This window comes from Hippocampus bargibanti, linkage group LG17 (assembly GCF_051943395.1).
Source record: "Hippocampus bargibanti isolate YZ-2025 linkage group LG17, ASM5194339v1, whole genome shotgun sequence".
NCBI classification, from domain to species: Eukaryota; Metazoa; Chordata; class Actinopteri; order Syngnathiformes; family Syngnathidae; genus Hippocampus; species Hippocampus bargibanti.
In genome coordinates, this window is record NC_142750.1 from 11,402,501 (window position 1) to 11,419,640 (window position 17,140).

Here is a 17,140-nt window from a genome sequence, read left to right on the forward strand (position 1 = left end):
AAAAACAAACAAAATGGAATAAAAAAACAGTTTCGCCAAAAGGAAACAGGAAGGTGTTGTCAGCTAAAGCAAGTTCAAGTCAAGCCTCATGAATAATAAATTCAAACTGAAGTCTGTGTAAGCTCTCAGTCGTACAGGAGTGGTTCATCGAGGAAAAGGTTTCTTCAGCCGTCATTTATACTTTTTTGAAGGTGTCGGACGTTTTGCTCCTCATCCGAAGAGCTTTGTCAGTGAACTAAACTTGTGCTGGTAACCCTGGCCCCATATCCCGAATGGACATTGCCAGACCTCTGCTCTGATAGGTCCCTGTGCCCATCTCCTGCTCTGATAGGTCCCTGTGCCGGACCCTTGCTCTTATAAGTCCCTGCTCTAAGATTGGGGGAGCAGTGGACCACTCCCTGAAGCCATTCTGATTACCTCACATTGTTCTATTCCTGGCTCTGGTTTCACATCATTAGCATGACTAAGCCTACATGGTATGGTTGGGGGAGCAGAGGACCACACCCTCAAGCTAATCTGATTACCTTGCTTTATCCCTGGCATGGGTTTCACCTCATTAGCATGACTAAGCCTATGTGGTATTGGCATAAGAAGACTGTTGTAAGGACAGTCTAAATTAAACCTTTAGCCACTATGGCGATTTAGTGAAAGGTTTCGCTGTTTTATAAAAAATGTTTCTTTCACTCCTCTTTCATACCATCTATTTTCTTTAGCTGAGAATTTTTCCAACTCCTTCAAAGAAGTACAGATGACGGCTGAAGAAACCTTTTCCTCAAAGTTCAAACTGAGTCGTCCATAGTTTTGACTTCTAGTCATGTTCATGTGACTGGAGCTCCCCGCCCCCATCTCTCGTCTGAAGGTCACAAAGCAACAAAAAGGCCCGTGTACCTGTGTCTGCTCAGTGGTCTCTGGTTGCTCCAGTTGTCCTTGGTTCTTTGCTGTGGTTTGCCACTCAGGTCATTGATCATGTTTGACTTGATACTCGAAGCAGCAGGGTAAATCTTCTTTCCCTCTAAAAGTGCCCCAAGCTGCCCCCCGGCGTCAACACTCAATGGTCCTTCACCCCAAAGAGGCTTCATTTCAGGAGTGCGTGGACGGTCAAAATAAGGTGAGCTGGGACGTCCAAAATTTTGCACGTCCCTCAACCCGCATCTGTCCTGGCAGCTTTCATCTTCCATCGTGGCACCTTCCTCTGCCCCCTCCTCTTCCTGTTCATGGTCATCCCTTCGCCTGTGAGAGTGGAATGACGCAGGGGCAGTGCTTGTCTGTCTGTGGAGCTCACCTCCTCGACTTCCTTCCCTGAACCGGCTGCTTTTTGGGTAGGTTGATGCTGCCACTGCTGCGGCATTTTGCATCTCAAAACTTTGCCCGTCTGTGTAACTCATGTATGACTCGAGAAAATCCCCACGTTCCGCCAATTCTGCTGCTCCGCCTGCTAATCGGTTGCCCCCCCTCTCTCCTCGATCCAGCCTATCAGCCCGAACGTTTGCCAGGAGGCTGTCTAAGTGGTGATCACTACTACTGCGACTGTCCAGCTCTTCTATGCCCGAGTCCACCACAGTTTCCTGGGATTCTCCCTTCTTAGCCGCGGGGGGTGGACGGTGGCGCTCCCCTGTCCTGTGGTGGCTGCCCTGTATGGGGGCAGTGAATGTGGCATGCGTTCGTTCGTGGTAGAGTTGTGTGGAGGTGCTTGTGGTGATGGCAGCAGCGGTGGTTGTGTTGGCATAGCTTGTGGTCATGGCAAATGAGCCTGTGGCCCGCACAGGGGCGGAGGTGACGGCCATGGAGGAAAGGGATGGGGGCCCCCGGTAGGCAGGTGGTGGAGTTACAGTGAGTGGGGGAGTGGGTGAGGTGCGCCCACGGGCATGGGTGCTGTTGTACAGGTGGTGTGGATGAGACACTGACAAGGGCCTATGATAGGAGCCAGGGGTTGGGGGTGGTGATACCGAGGGTGGAGGTGGGGGTCCACTTGTTGACGTGGGCTGTAAGATTGAAGGTGAGTGACGAGGAGGTGGGTTGGGCGATATCTGGGAGGGGGAGTGAGCAGATTGAGTCAGGTTAGCTACCTCACTGTCATAAGATGTGAGGCTGGAGGCGGTGGAATCCCCCGCCTGGGGAGAAGGTAGGGGTGTGTGGGTGGGGAACGTACTACCAAACAGTTCCTTTTGGATGGGCGGAGGCGGAGGTGGCGGTGGTGGTGGAGGAGGCAGAGGAGGATGCATCTTCTGTTGGGTTAAATTGGGGAGAAGCCGGCGTTGGGAGTATCTCTTGTCAACGCTGTTGGCAAACTCTAACGGTGGTGGGAGGGGGTCTGCATATACAAATTCATCATCTGCGTCTACCGAAGGGGCAGGCGGCGGAAGAACCATCAGGCCAGTATTGTTCCCTGTCTGTTGAGAGCCAGTTGGTAGATTGGAGGTGGTGGGGCGGGATAAGACGTAAGCCTCGCTTTGACTCTCCATCCTAAGGAACGAAGGCCGCCGAGGCTGCTGGGATGCCTGCTCATTTTCCAACTGTTCAGCTCTCTTCATGTAACCTTCATGCTCTTTCTCCCGCTCTCGTTCCCGAGCGGCCTCCCTCGCTCGGTCCCCTGACCGTTCTCGCTCCTTGAAGCTGGCTTGATATGACTGGGATTGGTAAGGGTGCGTGTGCGTGTCCTCCGAGAAGCGAACTCTGAGTCCTTCGCGAGCGCCGCTTCCTTCTCGTTCTCGTTCAGTGCCACCGCCTGCGCTCTCCTCAGCCCACATGCCCCCTCGGAGTATTCTCGGTGAGGGCGGACGTCCAATGGAAGGAGTGGTGGCAGCCAGAGAAGAGGAAGTCACCAAGTAGGAGCTGGAGGATTGGGCAGAGGACGACACCGGCTGTGCGGTGATTGTAGATGAAGGGAAGACAACACTGGACATCTGGCGCATGAAGGGGCGCTCTGGGCCCCTTCTCAACCGACTGTCGTCCCGTAGAGCACGCTCTCTGGCTGCCAGGGCGAGCCCGAGTGGCGACGTGGGATCCAGAGCTTTTCCCGTAAGGGGGTGGATGAAAGTAGAGGAGGGGGTGGGCTGCCTGCTTGCAGCGGTGTAGAGGTCAGCAGGAACAGACTTGGGCTGATAGTCCAGGGCAGGAGTGGAGTACTCTGGTAGTCCAAAGGCAGGAGGCATGCTGCGGGTGTGATGGATGAAGGTGTCTCCGGAGAACATGCCCTCGTCTATGGATTTGGAAGGGCGAAGCTTGGAATTTGGACTTTCAGCTTGCGTGTTGAGCTGCTGCTGCGACAGGTGAGCCCGCGTTAATGCCCCCACACCATCACCACCAAAACCCAGCTCCTCATCTGCGGACATGAACAAGGAGGCACTCTTCCTGCGGGCTTCGTGAAAGCGTTCACGGTCCCGGCGAGCCGCACCCACGACGGCTGCCCCAAACTGGCTGGTGAAGTCCAAACCGTCCTGGGCTCGCATGGAAGGCAGCGACGGGGGCGGTGGTGCGGGGACGGTAGGTGGTGCAGGGGCCTGAGGAGCCGGGGTACAAGGAGGAGGACCATGGGGTATTTGGGATTCTTCCGTTTCCCCGGGAGCTGGGTTATCGGCCTCCACACTACTGCCCTGGCTGCTACGGCCGCTGCTGCTGGTGGATGGGGCCTTGACGATGATGGTGGGAATGGGGATGGAACTCTTCTCCACTTTGCCCCCTAGTGTGCCATGGGCTGCTCGCAGATCCTCCACCTTGGATTGTTTAACCAGGGGACCCTTGCCTCTCCGGGCACCGCCTTTAGGACCCCCTGCTCCAGTGACGCTACGCTCTACCCGTTGCGGTTGACCAGTCTGTTGTTGCGGCATGACAGTCGCGATGCTGGATGGGGGTACGGTGCTGCTGTAGCCCCTCCGAAGACCGGCTGTTTTGACCGCCCCGGTCCCACTGATAGACTCTCCGGTATAGGCAACCTTACGTGTTGCTGTCCTGCTTTGGACAGTGTGGGGGCCTACGTGGGAATAGAAAGCTGAATGGTCCACTGCTGATCCGCCCGCCCTCTCCCGGCCCACTTGGGTTAAGTGCACTGCCTGGGTGTAGGGCTGGTAGTATGAGGAAATGACAGAGGACTGCGACACAGAAACGGGGGGCTGTTGGGACGCCTTGGCTCGCCAACCGAGGGGTGGTGCAGAGGAGAACGGAGGGTCTGGTGGTGCTGTGGTTGGGGGTGGAGGGATGTCATCCGGGCCAGGCACTGATAGACTGCGGGCAAATTTCATAGCTGGAGGATGCAGGAACTGCTTTTCTTCCTCGGGCACTCCTGGAATCACAAAGGACGAAGAGAATAGAGTTGAATTTGACTTCCTAAAAGTGGCTACACCAAGCACAGGAAAACTGAGCATGCTTGTCTTTATCTACCTGCCCGTCTAGCCACCGCCAAGCCTGTCCTCAAGTCTTGGGCTACTTACTTCACACATCAGTTTGTGTTACTGTACATTGTCATGTTACAAGACAGAAGCAGTAAAAAGTGAAATAAAGTGAGAAAAGACTAAGTGTGACACTATACCTTGTCACTCCTATACAGATCACTCACAGAAATAGAAAAACAACCTAATGGAAAAAGTTGCTCCTTATCTGTGTGATAATTTGGAATTTGTTCAAAAAGTTCAGAAAAATCATGTTGACATATTGTGACATTAGTGAGAAAGGATTAACTCTGCGCGGTCAGTGTTTTCTTTAGCTTTTTTTTGTAACACGTATTCCAAAAGAAAGACAAGGTTTTATTGGAGTAGAAACATACTGTATGTATACACGTCAAGTTAGAGTACAGTACACACAGTAAATGCAAGTCTTCCAAGTCAGGTGTTCTATGGGTAACTAATTTTTCTTATGTTTTTTGTCTATGCAAGTTCAATAATACCCGCCCAAAAAAAACAAAAACAAAAAAAAACTGTGTGAGGCATACCAGAACAACTCAGATCAACATGGTTCATTCGTGTAGATAAGCCTGAGTTTTTAAGCGATATCAACAGCAGTTTTTACACCCCAATTTGTTCAACCACGACTTAAAACCATTGGTGTCAAGTGCAATGTTACGAATTCTATGCTACAAATGTATACTTACAAGTATATAATTGCACCTATGGATTCAATGACAATCATAATGTTTTCAATGTTAGGAGGTACACCATAATTATTAGTATTATTATGTTTACAGCATAGGCACACGAGAGAAACACAACAGTGGCCTTCTACACAGACACAGAAGCGCCACAAACAACAGAGACCAGCACAAGCTAGACCCTTCCTCAGCGGGTCCAGAGGACAGACAGACAGGCGGATGCACTCAAGGGCAAACAGACGGACAGGTAGGAGAAACAAACAACCTCACCGATGGATTTTTGCCGCAGCATACCGTGCGGGGCGGCGTGTGGTGTGGCATAGTGGCCCAGATCGTAGGCCAGAACCAGGCCAGACGCCGATACTGCCATGCCGGCTTGGTCTGCGTAGTTTGTCTGGAAGTGCAGATATGGATGTCTTACAAAAACTGACATAGAGCTGATAGAAACCAGATCAAAGGCAAGTTTCTAAAATAATGTGTTTATACAGGTAACTTGATGAATAACTGATTATTGAAAAAGTGGATTCTAAAGCAGTATTCGACTGGTTGCAAGGAAGGAAGGAAGATGGGAAGGCAGAAAATTGGTTTTAGGAGAATGAAGGATGTCAAATGAAGAGCTGTGGTTTGAGGGAAGATTAAGGAGGTCGGAGAGCAGGAAAGTGGTAAAGATGGAAAGAAGAGAAAACAGGTTTGAGCAAATAGGGAAGAAGGGGGAAGAAAGGAGGTGAGAGGGAAGGAGGGAGTGAGGGAAGGAAGGAGGTGGTGAAGGAAGGAAGGAAGGAAGGAGCAAGGGGGAAGGAATGTAGGGAGGAAAGAGGTGGTGAAGAAAGGAATGAAGTAAGAAAAGAAGGAAGGACAGAAAGAAGGAAGGACAGAAATAAAGATGGAAGGAAAGAGGGACGGAGGGAATGAAGGAGAGAGCTGTTGGAACGATCACTTTTAACCCATCAAGAGTGAGGGCTGGAAGGAAGATTGGAAGGAAGGAGGTGGTGAAGAAAGGAAGGAAGGAGTAAAGAAAGGAAGGAAAGAAGGAACAAATCAAGAAAGGAAGGACGCAACAGAGGAAATCAGGTGGGAAGGAATGGCGTGCAAAGGAAGGAGGCAGAGACTGGGGGGAAGAAAGTAAAGAAGAAAGGGTGACCGTGAAAGCCGGAGGAGAGCAAAGTAAGAATAACACATTTTTAAGTGCAAGGGAGGAGGTCAGGAAGAAAGGCAAAAAAAAGCTTGAAATGAAAGAAGATATAAGGTGGCATGAGTAAAAAGCAGAGCGCGTAGAGAGAGGGAAGGAGGACAGGAAGTAAAGAAGCCAAAAAAGATTGCAGCAAGAGAGAACAGTAGAGTTCAGGGAGGATAAGATGAAAGTAAAAAAAAAAAACAATATAGAGCAACTCGACCGTTGGGAAACTGAGAATGTTTTTTTAAATGTCCACTTAGTACATAGGACACGCCCACACACCTCATTGCTATAGAAAGTCCGTCCCCTGTCTCGTTTGGGGCCCTGTCCCCGTGGCCCTGATGCCTCGTTCGTGCTGATTGTCTGCTGAGCCGCTGCAAGAATTTCATCTAGTTTATCTGAGAGCAAGAGTGAAGGAAGGAAAAGGAAGGACGGAAGAGGAGGCAACACGCACATGACGATGAAACAGGAAAAAAGGGGGACGACAGCCACGTAAAATGGAAAAAAACGGGAAAAAAGACGGGACGCAGAAGGCGAGGAACAATGTCGCCGTCGACGTGGTCTTACTCAAAGCCATCTGATAGACGGTCCTCTTCTTCTCGGCCACTTGGGAGGATTCCAGCTCTGGAAGCAGGAGAAAGTTGAGGAGTGACCACACACACAAAACAATAAAAGGGTGGGCAAGAGATTACCTGACTTTTTTTTCCACGGGGTGGCAGCTGCGAGGAGGACAAAAAGGACACTCGTCTTTGGCGGGAGCATGACAGCATAGTTATGCAGAATACTAATAACGTTCCCCGGAGCGGAACATGAACTTGGGTGGAAATACTTTCTTGCATGTGACAAGGCCAATTATTCCAAGACACTTTGTTTTTTTTACAACCATCGATTATACATTAAGGACACAAAACAACACAATAAAATGAATCAAATAAAAACTTGCACCTCTTTCCACTGTTGAAACATTCCGGTGGCACCACGAGGAGACAAAAACACAGAAGAAATCATCAGTCTGCATCATTAATTCAGTGGTTGGAACCTGGTTTGCAATAACCATTACTGCCACCTACAGGACCGGAGGGAAAAAGTTCCACAATTGTAAATCATGCTCGGCATCAATTTTATAAACTCATTTTGGGATATTTGCTGGGGGGGGGGGGGGACTTCCCACCAAAATAAACAACATTCAAACAAAAAATATATTTTCACTACCACATCTTTTACCATTTTCCTAACATTTTAAAAGCTTCGGGGAGCCACTAGGGCAGCGCTAAAGAGCCACATGCGGCACTGGATCCGCGCGTTGCCGGCCCCCGGGCTAATGTAACAAAGTAAAAGCAAATAAAGTTACTTGAAAATCAGTGGTGGGCCATCAGGGCCTGCAAGGCCTTCTCTGCTGGCCTAAAAATACCTGAATCACAGACTAATGTGAATTATATTTTGTCCATGAATTCTTATTAAATAACTCCAAATTGTCTTTCAGCTTCCTTTCATTGATTTTTCTCCATTGTGCTGCTTCCTGATGTTTGTTTTTGTATTTAAGCATTTCACCAATCATATTTGGGCCGTTATTTGTTACCATGGTCGGAAATCTACCTGTAAACCTTCACAATCAGTTCTGTAGACCCTGGAGCATAAAAATCAATGTCAATGAAACGTCTTGCTTTAACTAATCAGAGTTCGAGTTGGCAACCCAAGGCTTGTTGCAAGGCGCTGGAAATGTCAACGTTTGCACAAACTATGATCGGCTTGTCACATGATTGGCTAGTCTCTAGCCAATCATAGTATCACTAGCCGCTACTGAAGAGTACACTGGCCAGAGCTAGCATATTGTATCTGTAGCGAGCTGCATACGCAAATATATCGTGTTGATTTAATAGTGGTTTTGTCAACCCACAATGACTGAGGAGGAGAGGAAATTGATTCGGTTGCAGATGTACTGCTCAAGTCATTTTAAGATGGACTTTTCAAGAATTAGATAGACATCATTATGTCTATCAAATAGCAAATACTATTGCAATTTGATGAGGTTATCATGAATCCACATGTTCATAGTAAAACTTCGAATAGTTTCATGACAGTATTTCTTAACTTTCTTTAAGTCACAAGTTATTTCCTGGCCAACGGCATCCTCTAGTGGACGCGTAGTAATATCACACCATACTCGCAGCTGATTGATTCAGACCTAGCACTACTGAAGGCCAAGGAGTGCCCTGCACAGCCTTTGAAGAAACCTAAAAGCGTTGACTCACCCATTTCCTCCAGCTCCGACGTCATGGACTTCGATCGCAGGGCAATGGCGGGTGCGCTCAGCCTCTTGCTTTGCTGCGGGACTGCAACGCAAGCACAACAATGGCCGCAGGTGACCACTCGTGAGGATTCCTTTCATCTGCGTTGCACTATCTTGACTCCTTACTTTTCTTCCGGGCGCCTTCCTCCATGTCTGGGTTCCGGGTCACCATGACAACCTTGACCATCAGGCTGTTGCCGCCCTGCCGGATCATGTTGACTACTTGGCGGTGACCCACTTTCACCACGTTCTGACCGTTGACCTAGAAGACGTTTACATTCTTTTTCCTGCTCTGCGCTTATCAGTGCGGCAAGTTTTTTCGAGAGCCATTGCAAATGTATCTTTTGTGGGGGGGACCAGGAGGGATTTGATTTGTGAGAAGATCTGTGATACAAGCGCATAAAAAAGCAGTACGGCAAATATTGTAATGGCATGTATTTGATGTTATTTAAAAACTGGTTTTCAAGTTGCTTCAAAGAATATTGCATAAATGTATTTAAAACAACCACAAAACATTTTCTTCGGACAGTCCGTTTAGGTTTATGCTAACAAGCAATAAAAAACGTCATAGACACTCCTTAATGCAACTCACACATTTAAAACAGTGAAAACAGATAAGATATCAATGCTCACAGACATACAGCAGTGTCTGAAACTCATGACAAAAAGTTAGTGGACACTCGGGCAGACAACTCTGAAAAGTTGCCGGCCCGGCCATAAAGTTGTCTGCCCGATTTTTCACAAAACACATAAAGACGTCTAATCGGCCCAAAAAATAAAAACATTGTTGCGAAGTTTAAAGGGTTTTTTTTTTAAATTAAGGAAGTACCAACCAAAAATGCCCCCTTGGCTGATTCATGGTAAATATACCTTGCTGAAGATTTTGCTCCAGTTGTCGTTTGTCGTCATGATGTACAATGTAACGTTTGCAACATGTTGTCTGCTCAAAGCTACGTGGACTCCACTTTCTCAGCGGCTTTCAAAACTCTGAAGTACACTTTTCAGTCAGGGTGTAGTCCGAAGCAGGCTTCTGACTGGCTGCCGGGGCCGAGTATGCAAATCGTCAAACGAACGTTCATTTTGCTATTTGCATACTCGGCACCGGCAGCCAATCAGAAGCCTGCTTCGGACTACACCCTGACTGAAAAGTGTACTTCGGATATTTGAAAGCCACTGAGAAATTGGAGTCCACGTGGCTCGTAGCGGTTTGTTTGTGGCTTTTGGTTTATTGAATAAAACAAACGTTTGATTTGAAAAAATATCGCTTTCTTTTTCTTAAACAAGTTGTCGGCCATCCGGGCCGAGACGTTTTGAAAGTTGTATGCCCCGGGCCACCGGGCAGACGCTATTTCAAACACTGCATATAGTCTTTATCCTCTGCAAGGAATGACCCAGATTAGTGTGGTTTACTGAGAAGCTGTGAATTTTTTCCCCATGTGCCTCCCAAGGAGGTTATGCATAGCCATTCCAGAAACATGGGGGAAGGGATGTAATTTTTAAAAGGGACTTTTGAAGTATTTGAAGTCAAATATGTTGATGTGATCTTATTGAATCATGCCGAATCAAACGTAAAAGCGCGTTGCCAGTACTTTGTTTTAACGAGTCACATCATCGCTTTATCAGCAATCCCAAATTAAATTGCTCAATTTGTCAATGGACTCTGGGTGTAAATGCCAGAAGCAAATGGTGGACCTCTTAACATTTGGTCTGATGTTCATCTTTTGATCTGAACCCCATACGTGCAAGTTACCTCGATGAGGAAGTCGCCCATCCTGAGACCGGCCCGCCAGGCCACGCCGCCCTCGTCCACTGATTCCAGGTACTGCAGCGCAGGGAAGGCAGGAGTTGGTGTGAACTCCTCGATGGGGGTTTGAGCTGCAAGATGGCGAGAAACGAACATCGTAATTGTTGTTTCCGTTATGTGGTGCGCTCTTCTTCCTCACCTTTGGCGCCTCGCAGCACAAATCCAAAGCCCTCGCTGTCTTTTTTTTGCAGTAGTACCGTCTTCTCCTTGATGATGTAGTCACTGGTTTGGGAACACAGAAGGCCAAAACGAGACTTCAAATGGTATCGCTATTTTACACACTGCACAACAGTGAGCTGGTTACGAGGCGGGGAAAAAACAGTTGTCAAAGCATCTGATGAGATGCTTTGATCGTACTGTCATCTTTGAGCACGCACCCTGCACAAAATAACATTTTTATGTGGACAAAAAGAAAAAAAATCCGGAGTAACCAGGGAGAGAAATGTTTGCCTTGATGTGGAGCACCTTTGAAGGCTTAGCTTTATCGGCCTAGTTGAATTTCACAACGTCTATTTCTCTCTGGGTTTTAATTCAGGTCTCTGAATAATAAAAAAATAATAATCAAAGCAGGAGTTATTAATAAACACCAGTGATAACTTAATACATATGACATCCGGAAACAAAGGAAATATGTAGGTTAAACTTATATTAAGGCAATACTGTGCTGCTGTAAAAAACACCAAAAGTCAAAATGGCGGTTAAGCAAATAAGATACCCATAGAAGTTGCTTGGATTCAAATAAGAAAACAAGAATCCTCCATCAGTTGAAATGACACTCTGAATCTCTCAAATGTTATGTCAGTTAAAATAAGAGCTTCAATAGTTTAAACTTTCTGTAATTGAAATAAATTAATAAAGAGAAGAAATGTTATCCAAAGTTGTGGAGGAAAAAACAGAAGACAAGTGTAAATCTCCGAAAGTTTGTACAGGTAAAAAAAATACAATGATAGAGGAATGGAAGGTTAAAATAATACAAAGAACACGATCACAAATCTTCCAAATGCTGTGCGAAGATAAATAAAATTACCGTCAATTTTGCAAAGGTTGTACAAAAAAAAACACAACACGACATATGTAATCCTTCCAAAGTTGTACAGATAAAAATAAAGACAGAACTGTGTAAAGCGTGTGCTGTGACCACGCACAGATTGCCAAGAATGAGGATTTTTGGGGCCTTTTTTTCTTATTTCTCATGTGGGTTCTAATAAAATCATTCACTGCGAGATATGTGCAAAAATGTGTCCACTCCAGTGCCAGTGTTTTTGTCATTGTCACTCAAAATGCAGGACCCACAGAATATTGAGTTTTAGGACTACATAAACATTCAATGCAGCGTAAGAAACCTTATGCACTCTTCTTTCATCACAAAAAGAGTTAATTCCTAAATTATATGGGTCTGGAGTTATCTGAGCTTGAAATGGGGGCGGCTGTCCAAAATACAATGCAATACATACATATTGGTTTATATAGCGCTTTAAAGGGCAACCAACGTCACTTTTTTGTTTTTTAACTGACATCAGAAAAACGTTTTATAGCATCTAAAATACGCAAAACACGCAGTATGATATTTTTAGTCAAATGCAAAACACCAATAAAAATGACTTAAAGTGTCCAAAATCTGCAAAAAATTGAGCTGCGAATTGGGCATTTTCAGAAAGTCCCGCCCCCAGTTCGTGACGTCACGCCAAGACGTCTTGCATTGCTGGAGAATCAAAACAATTGCTTCAGATTCGGAGAATATGCTTTCTTGTTACACATCCAGTTATGAATACGATTCAAATAGTTCTGAAGAGGAAAGCATACATGTTTGCAATCGATTAAAGAATTTATTCTGTGTCATTTTGAGGCAAACTGGTGGGAGGGGGGGATGACTCACCCAAAAAGAGGCAAAAAAGCTGTGAGGAATGAATCAGCCCGTTTACACATACTGATACATTCCTTGCATGGAGCTTGGACTCCCTCTGCTGGCGGCTTTTGGATGTAACACAAGGGTTTCAAAAAAACAGGACAGCAAAATACATTGACGTGATGGAAATACGCTACAATGTGTCTTTTTTATGGTCAGGAGGCAGTCCTTATGTTCAACACACAACTTGTCCTTTAAAGGACAACCGACGTCTCCGGACAAGTTGTGTCCATAATTTGTAAAATGGCTTCAAATGACTTCTACTGAGCGTATTTTAATAAGATTCCACCGCATATAGCTATATTTTACGTTTTAAGACTCGCGCTGAACATTCAGGAAGTCTTGTTTTTGAGTTGGTGACGAGTCCGTACGTGACGTCACTGAGGGAACACCCCTGACCGAAAAAAGACACATTGGAGCAGTCCTTCCATCACGTCAATGTATTTTGCTGTACTTGTTTGGTCTGAAAACCTCGTGTTGCACCAAAAAGCCGCCAGAAGAGGGCGACCAAGCTCCATGGAAGCAATTTATCAGCCTGTGTAAACGGGCTGATTAATTCCTCACAGGAGCTTGGCCGCCATTTTCTGCCTCTTTTTGAGTGATACATTTCCCCCCAATGTTGCCTCAAAATGGCACAAATAAATTATTTAATCGATTGCAAACATGTATGCTTTCCTCTTCAGAACTATTTGAATCATATTCATAACTGGATGTGTAACAAGAAAGTATATTCTCAGAATCTGAAGCCATTGTTTTGATTCTCCAGCAATGCAAGACGTCTTGGCGTGACATCACGAACTGGGGCGGGACTTTCTGAAAATGCCCAATTCGCAGCTCAATTTTTTGCACTCTTTAAGTCATTTTTATTGGTGTTTTGCAGTTGACTAAAAATATCATACTGCGTGTTTTGGGTATTTTAGATGCTATAAAACGTTTTTTTCTGGTGTCAGTTAAAAAACAAAAAAATGACGTCGGTTGTCCTTTAATAACAGCTGAAGCTGGAACAAAGCGCTAATGTGGAAAAAAAAGGAAATGCTGCCCCCTGGTGGAAAAGAAAAAAATAATAATTCGGGAATGACGCTCTAAGTCCCTGATGCCAAAGTCACGGCCCGGTGGTCAACTCTGGCCTGCCACATCATTTTATTCGGCCCGTGAAAGTAAATCAAGCATTTTAAGTTTGCTCGCTAAAATTCGAACCAAAATTTAAATTTGTAAACCACAAAAACAGTTAATTTATAGTTATTCATTGATTTGTTGTGTGCTCTATGTAATATGTGGAGATGAACCATTCTAATGGTTTCCCCAAATTCATAACGGCCCCCCAAGAGGAAACCGTAACTATAATGTGGCCCGCTGCAAAAAAATGAGTTCAACACTCGTGCTCTAAGTCATATTTTCAATTCCCAAATAAATTCGTGAATGGCAGTGAGTGACTTAATAGCAAGTATGAGAAACATTTCACGGAGTTGGAGTTCTGTTTTTTTTTTCACCTTTTCTCGGTAGCAGTTATCAGTTCTAAGTAAATCTTGGCATTGTGTACGATATGGATTGTTTCACGTGGATTCGTTTCTTTTTCACTTTCACGTCAGACTAGTTTTATGGCTACTTTTTTGACTGTGTAGCTCATTTCCAATAGCTCTGGTCATTTCTATCGTGCACGGCGGCAATTATCAATCATGCCGAGTGAAATGAATGTAAAAAGTATGACTTTGAACAATAGTTCCAAGTCATTTTGGCACTCGCGGGACATTTGACGATGCTAATGTGCGACTTTTGCATTCAGTTGCATGAACGTGACCAATGACATCGTGGGCAAAACCCATTTGTAATCAGCACAAACTGAAAGGGGCAAAGGATTGCTTTTGACGGCATCGTCGCGACACTCTCACGCACCGACCGAAGCACAACAACATGCCATCAATCCACAGAGGCGTGACACTGCCGGAGCGCGTGCGTGTGTTGCTTACACACATGTTCATTCAGTCAAACGCTGGCACACGTGCCCTTTATACATGCACCTGCGCACCGATACACCAATACAATCAAAACAAATCCCGGCGCCGCAACATCTGTCAAGTGGCTCCAATCGATCTTGCCAGTCATGACGCCAAGGCATTACGACTCCCGCCAGCGGCTACCACGGCGACGGAAGGATGGAGTGGAGGGAGAAGGTTTTAAAATAATTAAAAAAAAAAGGTTGGACGGGTACCTGTAAATGAACCAGATGCTCCGATTCAGCGGGCCCAACATCGGCCAGGAGGAGGAGAGGGACAGGGAGTGGGAGAGATCCTCCTCGCCGCATGCCTCCGCCGCCATTTCCTCCCCTCCCTCTCCTTCTCCTTCTCAACAGCAGCGAGAGGCAAACGGCAAGGAGGAGGTGGAAAGGAGAGAAAGAAGAAGAGGAGGAGGAGGACGGGAGTAGGAGAGAGCCGCACTCCCCCAGCCCCTTCATGCTTAAAAAGACAGGAGGCGAGTGGGAACTGCGTTGGATGCGACAGGCATGGAGGGAGGTGGCGGAAGGAAGGAGGGAGGGAGATGCTTTGGAGACAGGTGACTGGCTTTCTGCAAGCAAAGAGGCGGGGACTTCATGCAAACACGCACACCGCACATGCATTCAAAATCTCGTCACTGTCATCAAGTCCCATTCATAAAAAATAAATAAAATTAAAACGACATACCGTTCGAGTGGTTCGAGCGGACAGCTGTCAGTCATCAAGGGACTGTCGTGATGATGTGATACGACGGATAAACGCAGAGTAACGGTTAGCTCAAAGACAAAGTGAGGTCAGCCTATACTGGCCGCATTGTCGATATTGTTGCCGATATCGCACTTTCAAGCTTAACTGATTTACTGCCAGACGATGTGCAAAAATATGTCAACTCCAGTGCCAGGGTTTTTGTCATTGTTACTCAAACTCCCAGACCCACAGAATATTGAGTTTTTGGACTACATAAACATACAATGCAGCGGAAGAAACCTTAGATGCTCTTCTTTCATTAGACAAAAACAGTTAATTCCAAAGTCATATGAGTCTGGAGTTATCTAAGCTTGAAATGAGGGTGGCTGCCCAAAATACAATGCAAGCTGAAGCTGTAACAAGCACTAACATGGACAAAAGGCAAATGCTGCCCTTTTGTAGAAAGGGAAAAAAACACTGCTAGAGATTTGGCCAGCGCTTTATCGACATCCGAGAAACAAAATACAAAACCCGAACTAATTCGGGAATGGCGCTCTACATTATATTTTCAATTCCCGAAACAATTCGGGAATGGCAGTGAATGAGTTCATTGACACACACTGTCAAAATCGGGATTGATTGATGACCGCTCAGGTCAACAAATGTAAGAACAAGGACAACAAAAAAACACTATCGATATGTTTGGAAAATGTCCAAAGAAAAATATCATGATCACATGATATCACAGGTTATTCTCAAGATTATTAGTGATTATCCATGTTCAGTGGTGGGACAAAATATGGATATTTCGGTATATCAGCTTGTGGCTTTGTGGACAGAGTCAAGATACAAATGGATACTGTGACTGATATTACCTTTTGATTGTGCTTCAAATATCAAAAGTGCGGCTGATTGGTGATGACACAATACAAAAATGAGGAGGAGAATAAAATCAATTGTATCGTGATATGATCTTAGTTTTTTGACCTGATGATATCATCAAGGAAATATAATTATTGATACAGACGAGAAAATATTGCAATCACATAAATACTGTATTTATTTGAGTATAACACGCACACGTGTATAACGCACACCCCTAATTTTCAATTAAAAAACATATAAAATTTGGTTTCACTTTTCCTGGGCTCGGTAACAGTATATCAATTAAAATATGAAGAACACTGAACCGAAACTCTAAATATTGGTAATGCTTAACTTATTTTTCAGTGTGGGCGAGGCGAGGAAAGGAAATGAAGTGTAGCTAAAGAAATGGTAATCAATAATCCTAAAAAAAAGGAACGCATGTGATCCGGGTCTTTCTGAGAATCGATACTGAAGGGCCAATGGAGAATAGCGATGGCAATGCTGCCCCCTCCTGTAAGGGATAAAGCATTAATATTAGTTGAGAATTTTTTCCCAGGCCTCGTTTATAATGCGCACCCAAACTTTGAGTTCTTTTTTTAGGTTGAAAATTTTGCGCGTTATACTCGAATAAATACAGTAACTTGTTTTCACATCTGAAGTCAAGAATAATGATTGTTATTGTGGTTTACATGCGACAGTTTGAAATGTTGTTTGGGACTTTTGCAAGCATCATGGCATTTGCCGTGCTTGATTTACTTTCGCGGGCCGAATAAAATTATATGTCGGGGCAGATTTAGCTTGACTTTGACACAACACGGCATCAATGGCCAAGAGATCCCACCAGCGCCTGTACTTCCTCCACAAGCTCAAAAGAGTTGGAGCCCCGACCCCCATCACAACCTCCTTCTACCGCGGTACCATAGAGAGCATCCTGACCAGCTGTATCACCGTGTGGTACGGCGCCTGCACCGTGTCCTGCCGTAAGACTCTGCAGCGCATCGTGAGGACAGCTGAGAAGATCATCGGTGTCTCTCTCCCCCCCCCTTCAGGACATCTACAACACCCGCCTCACCCGCAGAGCCATCCGGATCGCTGGCGATCCCACCCACCCCTCCCACAGCCTCTTCAGCCTGCTGCCATCGGGTCGGAGACTGCGGAGTCTCCGAGCCAAGACCAGCAGGCTCAAGGACAGTTTCTGCCACCAGGCAGTCCGGAGACTCAACTCCCTCCCAGCCCTGCCCAGCCTGCCCCTTCCCACTGCCACACTCACCGAACTCTGAGTACACGCTACATGCTGTACGATCACCCTGAACTCTATTTTTTTCTTCGTTCTCATTTTTT

At 45.9% G+C, this 17,140-nt stretch overlaps 1 protein-coding gene across 4 annotated transcripts in view; it reads right to left on the bottom strand.

The window, feature by feature from the left end:
- The window catches only part of shank1 (SH3 and multiple ankyrin repeat domains 1), a 58,096-nt gene that overhangs the window by 3,004 nt on the left and 37,952 nt on the right, over window positions 1–17,140 (bottom strand). For 3 of the 4 annotated variants that reach the window (XM_089018123.1, XM_089018122.1, XM_089018124.1), the window contains 10 exons: window positions 10,488–10,570; window positions 10,295–10,419; window positions 8,671–8,806; window positions 8,507–8,587; window positions 7,200–7,208; window positions 6,947–6,973; window positions 6,822–6,878; window positions 6,537–6,652; window positions 5,351–5,474; window positions 889–4,279 (listed from right to left, as the gene is read on the bottom strand). In XM_089018123.1, coding sequence (XP_088874249.1) covers window positions 889–4,279; window positions 5,351–5,474; window positions 6,537–6,652; window positions 6,822–6,878; window positions 6,947–6,973; window positions 7,200–7,208; window positions 8,507–8,587; window positions 8,671–8,806; window positions 10,295–10,419; window positions 10,488–10,570 — 4,149 coding nt within the window. The remainder of the gene's footprint in view (window positions 1–888; window positions 4,280–5,350; window positions 5,475–6,536; window positions 6,653–6,821; window positions 6,879–6,946; window positions 6,974–7,199; window positions 7,209–8,506; window positions 8,588–8,670; window positions 8,807–10,294; window positions 10,420–10,487; window positions 10,571–17,140) is intronic. The other variant, XM_089018125.1, reaches the window with a different exon arrangement.